Source organism: Leuciscus leuciscus (assembly GCF_965113295.1).
Source record: "Leuciscus leuciscus genome assembly, chromosome: 22".
NCBI classification, from domain to species: domain Eukaryota; kingdom Metazoa; phylum Chordata; class Actinopteri; order Cypriniformes; family Leuciscidae; genus Leuciscus; species Leuciscus leuciscus.
In genome coordinates, this window is record NC_138746.1 from 32,440,335 (window position 1) to 32,462,038 (window position 21,704).

The window sequence follows — 21,704 nt, forward strand, 5'->3', positions numbered from 1 at the left end:
AACTCTAGAAAGTCTACTAATAAAGCAATGTGCAAAGTTCAGCTTTAACTCAAGTCCCCCGGCTCCACACGTGCCGTTCTCAACGCTGACCTGTGCCGCGGTGTAACTTCAGGCCGTATGTGCCGCAGAACTGAGAACCGAGTCGGGGGACAGAACTGCAGATGGCCCCTGACCTCTGACCCGGAAGGTGAATGTGCCCCCCTTCCTTTAGAATTACCAGCGCCTCCAGACAGATTTTATGGAGGACGATCACGAGCGTGTAGTGTCAGTGACCTCTCTGTCAGTGCAGCTCTTCACCGCCCCTACTGTGGTGAGTACCGCCAATCCCACACTCCTCTGCTCTCTCTTCTGCCTCTTTCTCCTCTCCTCCTCCACCGCTGCCTGCAGAACTATGAGCGCTTGCAGAGCGACTACGTGAAAGACGACCACGACAGGGAGTTCTCGGTCACTGACCTCTCTGTGCAAATGTTCACCGTGCCTTCTCTGGTAAGTACGTGTGAGGAGAGACTGCTTGCCTTGAGGAGGAGGGCTTGTTTGGGGTTTTGGGTCTCTTCTCTCGTTTCACTCTTTCTGTTCCCTTTCCCTTTCCATCTTCGTATTTCATTTTCACTTTCCTCTTTACTAGTGGTTGCACCGAAATTATTTTTTTTTACCATAACACAGACACCGAAAATGTCTGAAAACAGAAAATGAAAATAGTTTATTGAACACTAGAACTACCAAGGCAGTCATTTTGACGGTTTTAAAATTTTGCAATGTAATAACTTTGTTGAAATCAAACCCATGTAACTATGGGACCCTAGTCTCAGCCTCAGACGTCACGCCCACGGAACGTTGGCTAAACGTCTGATGCATATGGTACACTTAACTGGAAACACTTCAGGAATGTCGAAGTCGTCATCTGATTGGTTGAATTTTATCGGATTTCCGGGCGGCGCGAGTGTCGCGTTTATTTTCGGTCCGCCGGGAAACAAATGTCATGACGCCAAAACCCCTCGTGCAAGAAGAAAGCCGTTGTTTTTACAACTGAGACAATGAACGCTTACCAGGATCAACTAAACGCTGTATTTTCAAAAGTATGTGAAGTTCGCGGCTCCATTGATGCAGTAAACTTGCACAAGGTTCTTGAATGAATAATTTATTAGATGCACACCGGTCTGTTATTGTAGGGACATCAACATTATATTGTCACGCCCCTAAATATGACGCGGTACAAAACAAACTGTGATTGGTTGTGTTACATGTCAGTCAAACGTCCTCTTGGGCGGTCCTTGGCCAAGAAATGCTGCGATAGAGTCCAGACCTTCTGCCGTCAGTCTGAAGGTCTGGCTATGCGAGACTAATAGGACCCTGACTTTTCCTAAATGTTTCTATGTTTTATTCTTATCATTGTTATTTTATTAAAATTACAAGAGACAAGAGTTTAGAGTATTTCTACCTTGAATGGCCATAACAGTCATACTGACCGTATGCATACAGTTTGCATTGTAATTTTACAGCATGATATTTTTGCTCACTAAAATAAATATTGGTTACTAAATCAGTTCATTTTCTCGCAGTTTATTATATTTTCATATTCTTTTCCCGTGACGGTCAGAATTACTGTTTTGGCCAGTTTGGGGCATATGTGCCCATAAAGGTTTTTCCTATGCATTAAAATGCATATTGGTGATGTTTTTATAAGTTATTGTATTCCAATATCCAAGGATGAATATATTTGTTTTCACTTTACAAAGAAAATAATAGAAAATTGATCACTTTCGACTTTATATCTGTAATTACAATAGCTGTTCTGTGGTTGTTGATTAACTAATACATTTTCACATACATTAGAATAAAAATGTAGTGTTCTGATGTTTATTATTACCTATCCTAACATTTACAGATTCATTTATTCTTAGATTTGATATAGCTTATTGAAATTATATCCAAATAATGTATGAATGGTCAGAATGACTGCTATGGCCATTATAGTAGTTATAGAATTCCGGTAGTTCTAGTGTTAATAATCAACACTCAAAAAAAAACTAAAAAAACAAATGAGTTGTGTATACGGTAATAAAATAAGATTGCACACAAAACCTTTATTTAACCAGGCAACAACAGCATGGCAGATTTTTAGATCAGCATATATGCATGTATGCGATTCTGCTCCAGTTTGTTGTTGAAAGATAAATATTTATGGCTGTAATAACATGAATGAACATCAGAAGTTAAGGTGAAAGATACAGTACAACTTAATTAAATGTATCATGTAAACCAGTTCATTTGGTGCTATAACTAGTAGTAGAGAGGAAGAGATGATCGGTTCACATGCCGCATTTATTGTTTTGTTTATTCATTTAATGTTTGAATTTTGTCTTAAAATGTACTTTTTCATATCAAGCCACAAAGCTTATTGCATTTAGTGAGTGGTAGATGTGCTACACATAATGTTTAGTGAAGTTTTGTTCACACATCAACTGAATACAGTATAGACTACATCAAAATGAAGATCGATTAAAAATGAGAAATTGATTACCATAAATAATTAAAGTTATGGATTATCATGTTAACCCAGCTCCAGCGTCCACACAGCAAACATGTTTACAGCTTATTCACGTTGTGTGAACGAAATGGACACTAAATAATTCAATTATTCTTTTCTCCTCCTTTTTCTTCTTCACTTCCCCTTCTCATCTTCTTTCTCTCTCTTTCCTCCTTCATTTACACTGTCTTTCTGTTCTCCTCTTCTCCTCTCAAAAAAATGGATTTTCATTCATTAGGAATTTTATATATATATATATATGATACACACAGACCGCTGGTGGTTGGGGCGGTAAGTAGGGGTGCACCGATCCGACTTTTTCAGTCCCGATACCGATACCGATGCCTGGGCTTTGTGTATCTGTCGATACTAGTGATCGACCGATATTGATTTTTTATAACCGATACCGATACCGATTATTTGCATGTTTATGTGCCGATTACCGATATGCAGAACCGATATTTATTTACTGTTATACTTCTGTTTTTGACACAATTATTACAACACAAATGAACTGAACAAACAATTTTATTTATAACAATCACTCCCTCCTTGCATACATAAAAAACGTTATATTTATACACAAATAAATAGAGGGGTCTGAGTCCAAAAAATAAAGTGCATTGTTACTAAGTGTCTTTGTTTAAAAATAAAAGCTTTGATGAGGTAAAAAATAAAGCACAAAAATTATTCTAACATATATTCAAAGATAGTTGAGTGATGTATCTTTAAGTGGTTCCACATGTTGGAGGTATTTTTTGTATTGTATTTTGTATTGAAATGCAATTCATTTTAAACAGTTTTAGAAGGTTTATATGTGCCATTTAATAGGTTTAAAGAGTGAGGAATAATTCACTGGGTAATATTAATTCACTGAATAATATTAGCTGGAATATAACATTATCAGGAAAGTAACAAACAAAACAGCATATTTGCATTTTCCAACTAGTATGTTATTAATTATTAATAATGTTTTTGTCGGTCTAGATCATGAAATCCTTTCTGACAAAGTGCTGTTTATCTATGCGTTTACACAGAACTATATAACTTACTCAACCGCGATCGCGCGTGGAGATAATAAATAATTAATTTCCACAGAGCGGTATTTATTTAGATTTGTATTAGCGAAATAATGGTTATGCAGTAAATGATAATATAATTTAGGTTGTTTAAACGAGATAATCTTGTCAAAAGTTTCATGCAGTAGCCGTGCTTGAGCATTCCTGGTCATCAACCCAGTGAGTGCGCAGCAATATGAACAAACTTTTTTTTTTTCGAGACTATATAAACAGCACTTTGTCAGTTGACATTTCATGATCTAGATTGAATCTAGATCATGAAATGCCAACTGACAAAGTGCTGTTTATCTATGCATTTATTTTACACAGAACTCAACCGCGATCGCGCGTGGAGATAATAAATAATTAATTTCCACAAAGCGGTATATTTAGATGTGTAACGTTATTAGCGAAATAATTGCTATGTAGTAAATAATATAATCTAGGATGTTTAAACAAGAGAATCTTGTCAAAAGTTTCATTCAGTGGCCGTGAGCATCCTGATCATCAACCCAGTGAGTGCTCAGCAATATGAACGAACTTTTTTCTCGAGACTAATGGTGAGCAAATACAACTGATAGAGAATTAAATTCAGTGCTTTTATTTTCAACATGCACTCATTCATGTCTGTTTTATTTAATTCATGTAAAGTTACGTCTTTATTGGGGCAGGACATGACGGATTACGCTACGTGACTCCATGAGTTCGTCTCAATTTTTTAGAACCAAGCTGCATAAATAAACTAGGCTATATCAGGCATTCATGTCTCAAATCTCATTTCTGCATGTCTGTTATGTTAAATAAAGTTGAAAAATTAAAGCAAAGCAAGCAGAACATATGTTTTACCTGTGCACAGAGTTGTTGTTGACTGATCTCCTCAGACGCGGGCTGCAATGGCGGAATTCTCAAAACGGCCACAAGATGGCGCCGTTTATCGGCGAATCCGATATTACAAAACCGATACCCGATTATGGGAAAATGCTTAAATATCGGTAAAAATATCGGTAAACCGATACATCGGTCGATCACTAGTCGATACCCGATACCGATCCGATACTATAGTTGAATTAATAATAAACTGTATACCTTCCACCTTATACTTTCCTTGAAGAGACTAAAGGCACCAGACTATACTAACTAAACATAACTAAGACAAAATAACAGATGTATGTAATGTGTTGAATTCTTATTTATTTAATAAACAATTGTGCATTCAAATCGAAAATAGAATGTAATCAAACTTCTTTAAATAAATGTAAAAAAAAAAAAATGTAGCAGTGGAAACAAAAAACAGTGTATTGGTCAAACATACAATAGTAATCTGACAGTTACCAAACATTGTAAACATGAACATTTTTTTTTTTTGGAATTCTTATAAATTTGTTATATAACAATTGTGCATTCAAATCTAAAATATAATGTAATCAAACTCTTAAATTAAAATAAGTAAAATGTAGCCACAAGAAACAAAACAGTGCATTGGTTGAACATACAATAGTAATCAAACAGTAACCAAACATTGTAAACATGTAAAAATATAAAGTGCAAAGTCCTGCAAACAGGAATTTAAAATGCAACATAGCAGCTGAACCTGAGAATAAAAAAATTTAAAGTTGGTCGAACAACAACTTGATCACACATACAAATAATAATAACCAAACATTGTAAACATGTAGTGCAGTGTCACACCACCATCGCAAACATGACCTGTGAATGCTCACTTAATCAGCAATGGCAAATTTAAAGTTTTAATGATCATTGTTTCATATAAAAAAAAAAGAAAAAAAAGAAGCAGGGTTGTGTTTTATATTTCGTGTTGTTATAAATATATGCAGATAATCAATGTACGCGTTTGCCTGAACCACATTTATGTGGCCATTATAATATGTTTAAAAAAAATGTTTAAATGAAAAGAGGCAGAGTGGTGTTTTATAACATATTTCGTTTTATTGTTGGCTAAAATATACATAAAGAGATGACCGGAGTAGCCAGAGCGAGCTGAGTGACGCGATCAAGAGCGCTGCTGTTCCATTTGCAGAATAACCGGACTCGCGTCCTCTCGTCCTCTCGTCCTCGGGAGTTCGTTCTCCTGAGTCGAACTTGGCAAGTCCGAACTACCAAGGACGCAAGTCCGAAGATTGCGTACTTGGTATTGAGAAACGGCCTCTGGCTCGCTCCATGTTGCTTCTAGCATGCGACACACGTGAAGCTGACGAATGACGTAGGTTCTGCTGCGACGACAAAAAAAAAAAAAAAACGGATCGGCCCGTGGATCTGTTATTTTTTCCGATCCCCGATCCAGCTATTTTGTCAGTATCGCGGCCGATATCCGATCCTAATATCGGATCGGTGCACCCCTAGCGGTAAGCTGGTTATATATATATATAAAACCAGCTTACCGCCCCAACCACCAGCGGTCTCTCAGAGACAGCAGTGAACGTGTGTCTGATATTTTCAGGCGCGGATGCTGATCACAGAAGAGAACCTGATGACCACCATCATCCGCACTTTCGTTGATCACCTCAGACACAGAGACCTGCAGGGCCGCTTTCAGTTTGAGCGCTACACCGCACAACAGGCCTTCAAGTTCCGCCGAGTCCAGAGCCTCATTGGAGACCTCAAGTAAGATCACATCAAACGCTCAATGAACAGACTGAGAGAGATCCCGGGCACCATAAATGACATAAGAATAAAATACTTGCAAACAATTTTTTCCTTAAGTTTTTACATGAAATCTGATTCAAGGTTTAATTCACTTAAAGAGAGTTCTGAAAACAGATACAGTAATAGTTTTTTGCAAACAATTAGGCTTTGAATATGCTTTGAACCCATTTGAATTATTTCGGACACAGTTATGCATTATCTGCGTCTAAAATGTCCATTTCTTGAGATGCGTGTCATGATGCATTTCTCTTGGACGCAGGTATGTCCTGATAAGCCGTCCAACAGAGTGGGGTGACCAACTCAGGGAGAAGTATCTGGAGGGTTTTGATGCTTTCTTGGAGTTGCTAAAATGCATGCAGGTGACTATAGCGATCTGATCTTAGGGTTGTGTGTCTAGGGTAACTGAGATTGGCCATTAAAACAGGTGTGTGTGTGTGTGTGTGTGTGTGTGTGTGTGTGTGTGTGTGTGTGTGTGTGTGTGTGTGTGTGTGTGTGTGTGTGTGTGTGTGTGTGTGTGTGTGTGTGTGTGTCCTCTTTGCAGGGAATGGACCCAGTAGTACGTCAGGTGGGGCAACACATAGAGATGGAGCCAGAATGGGAGGCAGCGTTCACCTTACAGATGAAGCTCACACATATCATCTCTATGATGCAGGAATGGTGTGCCAGTGATGTGAGTACATGTTAGACACAGTCACATTAGTACCCATAATGCACCTTGATTGAGCCTGTATATAAGTGTGTTGTTTGTCACGTGTACAGGAGAGAGTGCTGATCGAAGCCTATAAGAAGTGCCTGATCGCGCTGACTCACTGCCACAGTGGTTTCACAGATGGGGAACAGCCCATAACCCTCAGCATGTGCGGCCACTCCGTCGACACCATCCGCTACTGCGTCTCTCAGGAGAAAGTCAGCATACACCTGCCTGTGTCCCGGCTTTTAGCAGGTGACTCTAATAGAGCCTATGCGCCAGAGAAACAAGCGCACAGATATCATTAGGATTGTGTCTTTGAATTTCTGTTTTTGCGGTAGCTCTGTATATTATTATTGCATCACTGTCAGAGAGTATTTAGCAGGTGAAGTGGATTCACTTATTGTAGAGTTAACGAAAGTAATCATGAGCATTGTAATGTTTGAAGCGGTTCATTCATAAATCAGTAAGATCTTTCCTTCATGCTGTGGGAATACAACGTGCCCAGCGCTGAAAAGGGGCGGAGCTACATAAGCTCTATTGTTTCACGCAAAAGCCATTGTGCAGGAAGGTATGGAAGCTTGTTTCAGCAACAGAATAAAAAATATAAAAAAACGCACAATTCTGACTTTTTTCTAGCAATTGCAAGTTTAATTTGAGCAATTTATACTTTTTTCCTCATAATTGTGAGTTATAAATTCAGAATTGCTTGATATAAACTTGCAAATCTTACTTTGTAACTTGCAATTGCAAGTTTATATCTCACAATTCTGAGAAAACTGAGTTTAACTGTGACTTTTTCTCAGAATTGTGATATAAACTCTCCAGTTAAAGGTAGGGTAGGTAATCCTTTTTCTAAAAAAAAAACATTCCAAATTTGTTTAAACTGTCTTTATATACCAATACATAATTAAAATGTAAGTACTCTGAAAAAGAAAATATAAAAATCGAGTGACTGTTGACCTTTTAATCTGCAATAAACACAGCTCATTATTTCCATTCACTCCACCCCCTCCCTTCTGAGCTCCTTCCAAAGCCACGCCCCCAAAACACATGAACGCGCGACGCCAAACGCTCAGGCTGGAACAAGACGCATTTATTACCTGAGACGAGTACATACAGTGACATCATGTCAGAATCACATGTAATAAAATACCTAACTTTATCACTATGAATATAAACAAATAAGATTTCTTTTAGTACTCACTATCAAGCTAGCATATCGATAATGGTAAAGTTTGATTCGGTAACGAGCTATATTTATAAGGCAAAACTAAAAACAGGTTGCATTGATACACGTTTTTCCATTACCATCAGTTACACTGTGATGAAGATGAATTTCGTGTAAGATTCATAACATATACGGTGTTTTGCATGTAAGAGTTTCCATGATGAAAACATTGTTGACTCTAATGAAGACTAACGTACACTCCGAGTCCGGAGACAAGTACCGCATCGTCGGCTCGAGGACAGGTCCGGGGTCGAGGGCGAAGCAGAGGAGGTCGTTCAAGAGTGCGGGCAGGGTCCGAGGAAGTAGTTTTTGCCTTGTTTGCCTTCGCTGACTGCATATGCAGGTGCTTTGAGTTGAATATTTCCGGGAACGGTGACATGTGATGAGTGCACGCAGGGCAGCGCGCGCAGTGGGGCTCGGGGCGGGCACGAGACATGAAGGCATCTGATTGGTTCTTTACATTCGCACCGAATGGCAGTGATTGGTCAGAGTTTTTACTGTCCTGCAGCTGCTACAGAGGTCTGATTTTTTTCATTCCTTTTTCTAAACACATAATGTATTGACTACTATCAGGATGGAAGGACCATTTCACCCAGTATAAAAAAAAGTGTTTCTGAACAGGATTACCTACCCTACCTTTAAGTCTGAATTGCAAGAAATAGTCCCAATTCTGAGAGTCATAATTGTGAAAAGTCGCAATTACTTTTTTTATATATATATATTCCGTGGAAACAAGCTTCCTTAGAAAGGTCTTGAACACGCTGCCGTTTTGGGAATAAATATGGAGTGAATCCTTTCTTGATTATTGAATCCCATTATTGTTTTGTACGTACTGAATATAGGATTCTCTCCCGAAATTGCTTGAAAAGTGGTTGATGATTGACACACAACATATCAACTGAACTTCAACTGGCTCTCTCTTGCACTTAGGTTTACATGCTCTGCTGAGCAAAACTGAGGCTGCCTATAGATTCCCTGAGCAGCTGCCAATGGTGAGTCTTGGAGTTTTGGTTCATGTCAGTTTTTGTTCTTCACAAACATTCTCAACGCTTTCTGAGGCCTCTCTTGTCTTCTACAGAGTGAACTGAGTCCACCCATGTTGATCGAGCACCCGCTCCGCTGCCTTGTACTCTGTGCTCAGGTGCATGCTGGGATGTGGAGGAGAAATGGCTTCTCTTTGGTCAATCAGGCAAGAAGCTTATTTGTTTAATTCTAATACTCTTGACATTTTCTTTTAACTTTGTAAGATTGTTAGTGTTAATGCATTTCCATATAAATATCACACTTTTTCTTGAATTGTCTTTGCAGATCTATTATTATCACAACGTGAAGTGTAGAGTGGAGATGTTTGATAAAGACCTCATCATGCTTCAGGTCGGTAGTGTCCAGATGTTTCTGAAGCTTAACTGATAATGCATTGCTATAATTATAGAAAATTAATATAAGTCCTGGGAATATTTCTTTCCAAAATTCAGAGATTAAAAAAATATTTGATATTTTTACATAAAGAAGGCTATTTTAGGACAGGTAACAATTGTAATTGGATTGTTTTTTTTTTTTTATGAAAATGTAATGTGCTGAAAATGACACAATACAAATAAAGTTCAAATTTTTTCATGAATTAACGTTTAACAGTGGAAAGGTCATAAATTAATTTGTTTAAGTGTGGGAATACTATTATTAACACATCATGGTGGTATTTATTTTACTGCCTTTATGCTGATTTAAATAATAATAATAAAATCACTCGGGTTTTTTTTAGTATGATTAGAGTAACGAGAATCTTTTGAGAAGGTGAATTCACTGTAATTTAGTGATCATCATGTTTCATGTTTTTGGATCTAGGCTGGAGCTTCAATGATGGATCCAAACCACTTCCTGATGATCGTGCTGAGCCGCTTTGAGCTCTATCATATCTTCAGCTCAGCCGACTGCAGAAAGAGATATGGCAGAGAGAACGCTAACAAGGTCTGCTTGCCTCTTTTTATCCTATTACTGTTCTTTTCACTTGCACTCACTTCTGTTGCCAATGACTTGTGTCTCTCTCTCTCTCTCTCTCTCTCTCTCTCTCTCTCTCTCTCTCTCTCTCTCTCTCTCTCTCTCTCTCTCTCTCTCAGGATGTGGTTCAGCAGAATAACACACTAATTGAGGAGATGCTGCACCTGGTCATTATGATTGTGGGTGAGTGATCATTTCTCAACACCTGTCATTTGAGCTTTGTTTTAGGTGTGTATTGAGCTTATTAGACACCATAGAAAGTAAAAAAAAGAGTGATTCCTGTTTTGTTTTTCCTGCAGGAGAGCGATACACTGCAGGTGTTGGTCAGGTGGAGAGCTCTGATGAGATAAGGAGAGAGATTGTTCATCAGTTATGCATTAGACCCATGGCCCACAGTGAGCTGGTCAAAGCTCTACCTGAGAATGTAAGTCAACACTCATGACTTCACTTGATCATTAAAGTGCTGATTAGTGTCTTATAATTGTTAGCATGTTATTATCAGTGTTTGTTTTTAGTAGTGATGGGCAACGATTAATCATCCAAAATAAAAGTTTGTTTACATAATATGTTTGTGTACTGTGTATAATACACAGTACACACACACATATTATGTAAAGACAAACTTTTATCTTGGATGCGATTAATCGTTGCCCATCACTAGTTTTTAGTAATTATGTTGGCTTTGAAATCTGACCAAAAAAAGAGATGCAGTAATTGTAAAGGTATTAAAGGGATAGTTCACCCAATTTTTTTAAATTCTCATCATTTACTGCCATCCCATCCCAGGTGTGTATGACTTTCTTTAGATGAACACAAACAAAAAGTTGTAGGAAAATAATCCATCTCTGAATCCATATAGTGCAAATGAATGGCTGCCTCTCATTTGATGCTTGAAAAACCACTCAGTGATCGTGACGGTAATCCATATGACCCTAGTGACTGAACCAATGTCTTATATTTTGATCTTATTCTATTTTACTTTACTTTAACTACAAATCATTGCTTCTAGTCTACTGTCATAGGAGCATTCATGAGAGGAACTTTGTGAAATATGACGCAAATGCATTGTGAAGTTTGCACAAGAACTAATGCGGAAGCACAGAGGAGTCACTTCACGAGCACAAGCTTCACAACACACTTATGTCACAATGGCCAAAAGTGTACTTTGAATGATGATGTGTAGGCCCTGTTTACACCTAGTATTGCACTAAGATGCATTTTGGCTACGATATTCCTGCTATGGTATTGACATTGGTAACGAGAGAACCATTTATTGTAATGTATAATTAAAAGCTCATATTAATATGTCGTGACCATAAACTGTAAATTTTTTAATGGAGACTTTTAAAGAGCAATATATTATTTTAGGGTGTGATCACTGTCTTTTATTCCCACCGTAGTAAAATTTAAAATGTCCTGGAAAATGTTATCTAAAAAAGAGTGGGAACCCTGTATCCCTTTAACCTCATTATTCCAAGAATTGTGTAAAACCGTTTAATTCTGATAAAAATTGCTTTAAAACGCCATCTGTTCTTTCTACCTAAAATCACTGTATCATTAAATCCACCAGGAACCTTCATTAAATCCTGTACAATTCCTGTCCCTAATCATGGTCTTTAAGCAGAGAATAACTGTATAATAGATTTATTTGCTCACTTAGCAACTTACAAATGCACAAACCATCATAGTCTAGTCTAAAAAGTGCTATATTTTTAAATCTAAAAAGTATTATCTTTTCTTGAAGTTCCGGTTGACAGACTTTTTTTAATGTGACTGCCACCTAGTGGTACTTTGTGCTAATGAATTCCCCTCACTCTTCTGTCTTCTGCACACAGGAGAATAAGGAAACTGGCATGGAGAGAGTCATCGATAGTGTGGCTTTGTTTAAGTGAGTGTCCTGAATTAAAGATTCTCGTCCACAGCATTGGATTGATCTGTGTGTAATCCTAAATGAAATGTGTTGTACAGGAAGCCTGGTGTGACGGGAAGAGGACTTTATAAACTCAGGCCAGAGTGTGCTAAGATGTTCAACCTGTACTTCCACCATTACTCCAGAGCTGACCAGTCTAAGGTACGCATGTATGTTTGAAATTGAAACTCGCGAAGAACAATTGTTGAAAATCCATGTTCATTTTTCTTCTTCTGTCGTTCAGTCTGAAGAGGCTCAGAGAAAGATAAAGAGGCAAAATGGGGAAGATTCAGGTACTACTATATATACATGATATTACATAGTATTAACACTTTATATAAGAGCAAACAATTTAAACATCACTCTGAGACGCGGATCATGAGCCGCTCACGTGTAAATGAACGCAGTGCCACACTTCTCTCTGAAACATGCATCGCATACATTTATTTACTTAAAATGGCAGCCTTTGCGATTTGTTAATCGCACTAAGCCATGTCACGATCTCGGGTTTATATCAATTAAGCGTGCAGCCCTGGCGATATGTGATGTCAGTTCAAAAACTGATTTGCATGCATGTTTCTTGTAGTTCTGCCTCCGCCAGTTTTGCCTCGGTTCTGTCCGCTGTTTGCTAGTCTGGTAAACATGCTGCAGTGTGACGTGTTGCTGGGGATTCTGGGAGCTGTGCTGCAGTGGGCAATGGAGCCCAGCGGGGGACACTGGTCTGAGTCCATGCTTCAGAGGGTACGTCTGCACGAACTGGAGCACTCTCTCATATTAACAACTAGAGTTGTCAAAAAGTACCGACTTCGGTACCAAGTCGGTTCTGACATTTTTAAATTGTGACGCTTTGAGCGATGTTCAGCGGAATCGCAAACACCTGTGATTGGCCACTGCAATGATCAGTGATTCAAAAACATGTTTTAAATATACATCATTGTCACTCTTCGAGGGCTAACCCAGATACACACGGGAGCGTTTGAAAACAGGCGTCTATCAGCGGACCAGTCTGCGGATAGACGCCTGCTTGTGCTTTCAAACGCTCCCACTTTCAAACACTTCCGTGTGCTCTCAATCGCTCCCATGTGTTGTTCATTGTAGCCCATCAAAGATATATCCAATGAGCGTGTGAACACAATGGCCAATCAGAGGTGTTTACGATTTGTGTTTACAAAAGCGTCACAATTGAAAAATTTCAGTGATTTAACTGAATTTACTGTGATTTAAATACTTTACAAATAAAAAAATTAAGATATTCGTATTAGAATTGTCAAAAAGTACCGACTTCAGCACCAAGTCGGTACTTTTTGACAACTCGAATACGAATATCATAATTCTTTGATTTGTAAAGTATTCAAATCACAGTATTTAAATAAAAAATAATTACTATGTGGTTTTTAATACCCAAATAACTTTGTCAATGTATTTTTGGCAAAAGTAACTATATCATGAATGTTTTCTTGATATAATTTTACTTGTACCAGGATGTTCAACGTTGTTCTTACCACCCATTACATCCAAATCAGAGCTCTATATGAATGTGTCCCACAGGTGCTGCATCTGATAGGCATGGGCCTGGTGGAGGAACAGCAGCATCTCATCAGCAGCGCAGAAGATAACGAGACCAACTTCAACTTCACTCTCAAAATCTCCAGTATGTCTTTCTTCTGTATCCTTTATATACACACACACACACACCCCTCTTATAGTTGAGCTGAACAAATCTCGTCTTTGTAGGACCAGGTGAGGCTCCTGCGAACACTCCCAGTATCTTGGCTTTATTAGAAACCCTGCAGAACGCTCCTCACCTGGAGGTGCACAAGGACATGATCCGCTGGATCCTCAAGGTAAAGCTGATTCAGATCTCATTACAAAGCCACCTGTCATTAGAATGAATGTGTATTTTCATATTTATTGTGTATCTGCAGACTGTGGCCACCATCAAGACCACACGGGAGTGCACGGCCAGTGCGCCCCCTAGTGACAGCTCAGGGCACAGTCAGGAGGAGGTGAGCATTGGAAGCGCAACACACTTGCGTCATGACCTGTTAAGGTTGCAGGTTTTGTCTCACTGGATTTGTGTGTATGTGTAGACGGTGCGGGACAAGGATAAGGCGGAGCGGAAGAGGAAAGCAGAGATGGCACGGCTCCGGAGGGAGAAGATCATGGCTCAGATGTCAGAGATGCAAAGACACTTCATCAACGAGAACAAAGAGTTGTTCCAGCAGAGCCTGGATGAGCTCGACCCCTCCACCTCCTCCTCACTGGAGCACAGGTACACAAACGCATCATCACGCTGCAAAATCTCACCGATCAAACATTAGTTTCCAGATGTCGTCCTCTAATTTCTCTCTCTTTGCTCCATAGCCCCAGCTCGTGTGATAGCGTGCTGGTGTGTGTAGGCCCACGGCGGTGGCGTGCGGGTGGCAGTGAGAGGAGGCAGGTGGTGACGTGTATATTGTGTCAGGAAGAGCAAGAAATCAGGGCTGACGGCAAAGCCATGGTGCTCGCTGCTTTTGTCCAGCGCTCCACTGTCATGTCCAAAAACCGCAAGAGACCTCCACACAACCCAGGCATGTCTTGTGTGTGTTTGGTGCATTGTACTATATACGTGCATGTTCGTATTGATGAATGCCATTGTTTTTTGTGCTATAGATAAGTATGACCCTCTGTTCATGCACCCTGACCTGTCGTTCGGGACACACACGGGCAGCTGCGGACACATCATGCACTCTCACTGCTGGCAGCGGTGAGCATCATCATGATAAATGAGAACCGCATACTTCCATATGCAGAACAATGTGCTCATCCTATCATAGGGACAGAAGAATGTAACCGTAAACGCCCTCTTTTTCAGCAGCCTCAGTTCCAGAAGTATTTTTCCCAGTCATTATTACATTGTTTCCACCTTTTTTTATGATTTAGATCATCTAGAACTTTTTGTTTTACTCTTTTCACGTTATTATGGTTTAGTTGGTTCTTGTGAAGGGTACACCCAAGTGTGAATACCCAGATTTTTCCTCAAAATTGTTCAGCTCTGTCTTAATTTTTTTCTCCAGCTTTTTAAAAATATTAAAATTTTCTATGCATATGCACTCCCCAACAAAATAACCACTATATCAGTTCAAGTGTGTTTTTGTCACTCTCATCATTTATGATTTGATCATTCCTTTGCATTGTAACTGTGTAATGTCTCCCCCTGCAGGTATTTTGAAGCGGTGCAGGCTAAAGAGCAGCGCAGGCAGCAGAGGCTACGTGTGCACACGAGTTACGATGTGGAGAACGGAGAGTTCTTGTGTCCACTCTGCGAATGCCTGAGTAACACAGTCATTCCACTGCTGCCTCTTACTAAGACCAGCTGCAGGTACTGCAACAAACACACAGATCAATCTTTGATTCGGTATAAATACTGTCATTTACAAAGCTCTCAGAATGCAAGTAATAGATAACTACAGATTAACACCACATACAGGGAAATTAGTAAATTAATTGGAGCGGATTGGCTGATTATGGACCATGTTTGTGTAATACTCCCATCTGTAGTGAATGTGGCGATCCCTTTGATCCTTTTGTATGATAAAACGACTAAAAGCCTCTCTCATATGAGCTCAGCACTGCTTTTAATACACACCGCCACATGCTAAGCACCCAGTGCACTTTATAATACACAGTGCAGATGGTAAGACGCATTATGGATGTGCATCCTTTATATTTATCAATAGAGGTGGTGCCTTTTTCAAAACCAGTGCTCCCTTGAGCAAGTCACTGTACCTTACTTTGTCATTTTGGATAAAAGCATCTACTAAATCAGTGGTTCTCAACAAGGGGGGTGTGAATTGTTTTCAAGAAAAAAACAAACATATTGTGTGTTTTATTGCTTTTCAAGTAGAATCTACTTAATAAAAATAAAAAAAGTTCTGCATAAAAAAAATCCCGCTGGCTCTCCAGAGGTCGGGTTTTACATCGCCTCTACGAATTGCGTTCAGAGGTGAAGATGTTTCTAGTTGATGCAAAGTTTGACCTTGCGTGGGACCTGGACGACTCCCTGTGGTTAGCACAGTTGTCTTACCTTGTAGACATATTCGACAGGTTGAATTTGTTGAACACATCGATGCAAGGGAGAGATGCCAACATTTTGCCTCTGTCAGACATAGCAGTGCATCTGTAGGCAAATTGGATCTTTGGCTTGAACGGCGGATTAATACAAATGTTGCATGTTTCCCAACTTCGCTGTCATGTGCGAGAGACAGGGACAAATATCTCTCCTTTGATCAACAGTGGCTCAACATGTTGAAGGACTGAATTCGGCCATTACTTCAGTGAGGATTTCAGTTCATTTGTTCGGGTCAGAGACAGGCGCCGATCCCGTGGGTATTCAGGGGTTTGAACACCAGCGGAAAAATACGAGACATTCTCCATTCGCTATAACCAATAATAATAATAAAAAAACTATTGCAGCTTTCAGACACGACTGGCTTCTCTTTTTTTTTAAGTTGATATGTGTAGACCGGTTCTATGGCGTTATTTTAATGACAAATGTCGAAAGCGCATTATTGTAACGCAAGAGAGCATCCATGTATGAACTTCTCCACTCGCAGGCGGATTTCTTTTACTTGCACACAAAACTGGACGCGCACTCGCTCTCACTCCGATATGTGTGCGCTCGTGAATCTCTACTTGTTCTTTCTCTAGAACTGGAACTGGAACTGGAAGTGCTGATTTGACTCTTGCTCTCTGCCTTCATTGTGTGACTGAATATCCTCAGTTAAATTACTTCTGCCAGTTCACCTCAACTGAGGCCTTTCTGTGCGAGGCCTGGTTTTCAAAATTGACTGCCTTGAAAACCAAGTAGCCTACCGAAATCGGCTCCAGGTGAAGGATGACAAGGTTTGCGCTGTCCAACATTGAACATTGCGCTTCTTTGTAAAAGGAAGCAAGTGCAGGTGTCCTACTGATTGATTTAAAAATGCCATGGTAATGAGACGCGCCCTGCATCCCAATTCATATAATTCGAATGCAAATGTTTTTAGAATGCATGACGAATGAAATGCAACATGTTTTACATGTAAAATAGTAGACATTATTACAACTTGGAGTTCTCTTGTTCAAAAGTGCATGTTCTGTCCGTTATATAGTTTTCTAAAAGTCATAAAACCTATTAAAAAAAATCATAAAAGTTATGCAAAATAATTTAAAAAGTACACAAACGCAAAAAATCTTCTCTTCAGTGTAATTCTCCTAAGCTCTTCACGTAGTAAACAGTGCACCGCTTCCAGCTTCTACGTCAGAACGCCGGCTCATTATTGGCCGACGCTGCTCACGTGAGCTAACCCTTTAAAGGGTACTCTTTTTTTTTTTTTCACTTTTTTTTTTTCATAACTCCTGACACAAAGTAACACCTAACTGCCACTATATGATTTTCATAATAAAATGTCAAAAACTGAAGCTTGAGTCTTAGATCTTTTTAATGATGTATAGTTTGTAGAGGTAATTACAATCGTTTACATTAAAACTTTGAACTGAAATAAACAAAGAATCCTTCAATACTCCGTCGTGCTCGTGAAGCTTAAGAGGTGCGGTCACATTAACCGCTGTTTGCTGAATTTAGGCAATCAGGAATTTTGCATGAGCGTGAAAGATTTTCTCAAGCAGATTTCACAACCGGTTCTAATTCATTCGGATTTGCTGCATTGCCCAACAAAAAGCTTCTTGGTTTTAAAATTGACTTCTGTGCAAGATATGCTTCATACATCGCCACACTATTGGCAATAGACAATGGACATTTTTCTTATATGACTACATCTTTATTTAATGATTTACATCCTTTTCTGTCAAAATATAAGGCATCAGATGGGTTTGATTGATTGTTTGTGTTTGTTTCAGCTCTGAGCAGCCTGATCTGAGCCAGTGGCTGAACATCACCTCTCAGCAGATGAAAGCCCTGCTCTCTGCTCACAGGAAGAGCAAGGCCAACAGTGAGTAACACCAGTCCTCAGAACGGCCTCGCTGTTCACTGAGTCAGTGGCTAAACAGGCAACCAAATGATCAATGTGTGTCTGCAGGTGCTGAAGGTGTTGATGACACAGATGGTGTTAATAGCTGTCCTCCACCTGATGGCTTCAAACTGGACCACACTCCAAAGTAAAACCACATTTCACTACCAGGCACCCATAATTCACTTATACAAGCTCAAAAGTTGTACTTGTTAAAAGTCAAACAAAAGACACAACACTAATAAAGCATGTTTCTGTCTGTCAGTAACCCATACTCAAGCACCATAAAGGAGATGTTGACCACGTTTGGGACGGCCACATATAAAGTGGGTCTTAAAGTGCACCCAAATGAGCAGGACCCCCGCGTGCCAATCATGTGCTGGGGCAGCTGTGCCTACACCATTCAGTCCATAGGTCAGTCAGTCTATATATTTATATCATTTTTTTATATATATATATATTTTTTAAATTCGTTTGAGTACTTTGCAAGTGAACCATCTTTTTTTTATACATTTAATTTTTTATTAAAATACATTTTTTTAAAGATTTTCCATAATCAAAATTCAAAACTAAATAAAAATGCCTTTTGATTTCTGGTCTTTTTTGACCCGGGTATCATCTGAGGCTTCACACATGCAGACTGTTTTCTACGAGTTATACATCGACGAGTTAGATTTTTCTCAAAAATACTGTTGTAAAATGTACTATGGTAAAATACTAGGCAGGGCATTATGCCAAACTTTCCCTTATCTCATACTTTTGAGACTGAATTTTGTTGAGAAGTACTATTGCTGCATGAAAATAATCTTTTTCATTTGCAGGTTTCTGCAAGTAAAATGAATATTTTGTTTGAAAACAGTTCAGAGTAATATTGATGTTGTTTTGTTAGTTATACAGTGAATATAATGTAGCTTTCGTAAATGTGGGCTGTTTTTGAGCAGTCATGATTTGTAATTTCAAAAGGACTTTAAGTCCATTGATTTCGATGTTAATACTGCTAATTCTCAAATTACATGTTCTTATAAATTTCATATATTATATTTATTAAAATAAAATGTATGAAAATTAAGATTTTTTTTTTTCTTGCATCAGTGTTTTTTCTGTCGTTTTTTTTTTACTACAGTTTTTCAAAGAATTTAGCAATTTTTTTATCAATAAAAAGTGTAAAAGTAGCAATATGGTAGCATTTAAAACTGAGAAATATTTGTGCATTAAGTTGCTGATTAAATTCCACTGGACCCAGGAATGCAAAAAAATGTATGACGATTTTTAAGTGCTTTATGAAGGCTAAAAGTAATTTGAAAAGTAAATTAGATTATTTCATTCTCACACAGAGAGATTGCTGGTGGATGAAGAAAAGCCTTTGTTTGGAAGTTTACCATGCAGACAGGTGATCAAACCCCTTATGCAAGCTTGTTATTTGAACATGTAATGAATGTGTTAATAGTAGGGATGTCCCGATCAGGTTTTTTTGCCCTCGAGTCCGAGTCATTTGATTTTGAGTATCTACCGATACCGAGTCCCGATCCGATACTTCTATAATACATAAAAAAAAGAATAAAGAAGAGCAAAAAACAGATCCAGGATGTTCCTTATTTTTTATTTAATTCACCTTATTTTAACATTCAACAACTCCGTTAACAAACAGAGCACTTCTGTGAGGTAGCTTGAACAATCAAGTAATAAATAACATAAATTCTTCACTTTTGGACTTAGTTCAACAGTAAATATAAAAAAAGTCTAATATATAAACAAATAGCACCTCAACTTAAAATACCCAACAGGCATGTAAACAAATAAAAAAATAAAGTGCCACAGTGTTTGCAAAGCCAGTAATGTGCTTTTAGGAACTGCACTCCTACGCCGGTTTCACACTGCACGCGTTAGCAGAGAGTGCAGCGCGTATTATTTTCGCCGCCCATGTTAACAGATTAGAGCATTCACACCGCACGCAGAGGCGGCGCGGCAGTGCGTAACAGGAGCAGAGCAGGAGCAGCAGTGCCGCGATCGTTTCGGCGCAGACTATTTTTGCTGCACCGCTTATGCTGAATTAAAGTGACAATGCATTGATCATGGCCAAAATACACCGCAGTTTTACCCAAAAAGTGCATTGATGATATCTATTGTGTTTTAAACAGTCGATCAAATGACCAACATCAATTTAAAAAGAAAACAAATGTCCAAAAACAAACTTGTTGCCAGAACAATAAAAACAAAGATGAACCAAAAGTTATATTTATGAAATTATTAATAAAATAAGCTTCTTGACAAGTATTTTCTCTTAAATGTATTTGAAAACGAAATAAAGCAATGCCAACTTATCCATTATAGAGTACTCTGTCTGTACTCAGCCGCGCGTGACAAACGCTGCCAGTGTGAAAGCAAAACGCGCGTGTCCTGCTCCTGCTCACCATACGCACTGCTCCTGCGCTGCTTACGCTCTGCTAACGCGTGCAGTGTGAAACCGGCGTAACTCTGTGCCACCGCACAACTATAGATGTGTTAAAAAATGTGTTAAATGAGAATATATATACATATATATCCGAGTCCTGATCGGGAGGTAACGTCCGATTCCGATCGAGTCTGAAAACACGTGATCGGATCGGGACATCCCTAGTTAATAGTTAGTCCTATCTGAGTGGGCTCTTAAATCTTTACTCTTGAGTTGTCTTTGATAACCCAAATGTTTTGTGCATGCAGGACGACTGTTTGAGTTCTCTGACCCGCTTTGGCTCCGCCTGCTGGACAGCCTCCTCTCATAGCACTGTACAGAATCACTTTATCAGGCTCTTAGCAGGTAAGCAATACGTGTTACAGTCTCTAACCACAAGTGTTTGTTTTGGCATGTCCAATATAATGAGAAGTGAGTGACAACCCCTCACTGCATTCATTTGAACATCTGTGCTTCTTCAGCCCTTGTTCCTGATCCTCGGGTGGAGAATACGCCATGCATTCTGGATATAGACATGTTCCACTTGCTGGTAGGCAAACGACCAGTTTTTGCTCCTACATCTGCCATTCACATAAGCGTCCGACTGCACAGTGCCCTAACCTTATACATTCTCTTATTAATTTAATAACTCAAGTTGACGAATCTTTAGCATTTTACCACATATCCTATTCACACCTCTAAACAATAAAAATAGAGTTTTCTTACAGCTAAAACAGTCTGTGTAAAGGTTCCTACTCATACTCAGTCAGATGTTTCAGAATGACCTTTGACCCCAGGTTGTGTGTGTGACAGGTGAGCTTGGTGCTGTCCTATCCAGCGGTTCACTGTCTGGATTCCTCAGGGCTTAGCGAGGACACTGCACAACTGCACTTCTTGCACCTAGTCACTGTTGCTCACATAGTCCAGATCCTTCTGACCTCCGTACCAGGTGAGAACCTCACCTTTCCCCTCACAAGCAGCAACATGACCAGAGAGACTGCATAGATCATTTTGAGTGTTTTGGGATGGATATTCATGTTTGCGGACTCCTGTGTGCCATCAGAGGAGATGCGGATGGAGCAGGAGAGTGGAGGAGCGGAGAGGGAGGAGGAAGAGCGAGTGTGTATGCTCTACAACACTCTCAGGACACACCTGAGCAGGTGAACGCACACACACCGTTAAACCTGCCTATTGACTTGGTTTTATAT

The 21,704-nt window shown here is 39.2% G+C and overlaps 1 protein-coding gene and 1 long non-coding RNA gene across 3 annotated transcripts in view; one reads left to right on the forward strand and one right to left on the reverse strand.

Annotated features, from left to right (window-relative positions):
• Positions 1–21,704, reverse strand: part of LOC309487125 — a 149,931-nt gene that overhangs the window by 50,853 nt on the left and 77,374 nt on the right. The window lies entirely within an intron of this gene.
• ubr2 (ubiquitin protein ligase E3 component n-recognin 2) overlaps positions 1–21,704 on the forward strand; it is a 44,409-nt gene that overhangs the window by 18,232 nt on the left and 4,473 nt on the right. Inside the window, exons 11-40 of one of the 2 annotated variants that reach the window (XM_082154595.1) lie at positions 212–310; positions 6,044–6,207; positions 6,509–6,608; positions 6,791–6,919; positions 7,009–7,192; positions 9,099–9,160; positions 9,247–9,357; positions 9,477–9,542; positions 10,014–10,136; positions 10,286–10,349; positions 10,466–10,590; positions 12,002–12,054; positions 12,135–12,237; positions 12,320–12,368; positions 12,662–12,816; positions 13,624–13,726; positions 13,810–13,919; positions 14,001–14,081; positions 14,166–14,347; positions 14,440–14,645; positions 14,728–14,821; positions 15,278–15,436; positions 17,956–18,047; positions 18,135–18,213; positions 18,331–18,479; positions 19,400–19,455; positions 20,766–20,862; positions 20,979–21,046; positions 21,310–21,445; positions 21,560–21,656. In XM_082154595.1, the coding sequence (XP_082010721.1) occupies positions 212–310; positions 6,044–6,207; positions 6,509–6,608; positions 6,791–6,919; positions 7,009–7,192; positions 9,099–9,160; positions 9,247–9,357; positions 9,477–9,542; positions 10,014–10,136; positions 10,286–10,349; positions 10,466–10,590; positions 12,002–12,054; positions 12,135–12,237; positions 12,320–12,368; positions 12,662–12,816; positions 13,624–13,726; positions 13,810–13,919; positions 14,001–14,081; positions 14,166–14,347; positions 14,440–14,645; positions 14,728–14,821; positions 15,278–15,436; positions 17,956–18,047; positions 18,135–18,213; positions 18,331–18,479; positions 19,400–19,455; positions 20,766–20,862; positions 20,979–21,046; positions 21,310–21,445; positions 21,560–21,656 (3,296 nt within the window). Of the gene's footprint in view, positions 1–211; positions 311–387; positions 487–6,043; positions 6,208–6,508; positions 6,609–6,790; positions 6,920–7,008; positions 7,193–9,098; positions 9,161–9,246; positions 9,358–9,476; positions 9,543–10,013; positions 10,137–10,285; positions 10,350–10,465; positions 10,591–12,001; positions 12,055–12,134; positions 12,238–12,319; positions 12,369–12,661; positions 12,817–13,623; positions 13,727–13,809; positions 13,920–14,000; positions 14,082–14,165; positions 14,348–14,439; positions 14,646–14,727; positions 14,822–15,277; positions 15,437–17,955; positions 18,048–18,134; positions 18,214–18,330; positions 18,480–19,399; positions 19,456–20,765; positions 20,863–20,978; positions 21,047–21,309; positions 21,446–21,559; positions 21,657–21,704 lie in introns of both variants that reach the window. The other variant, XM_082154596.1, reaches the window with a different exon arrangement.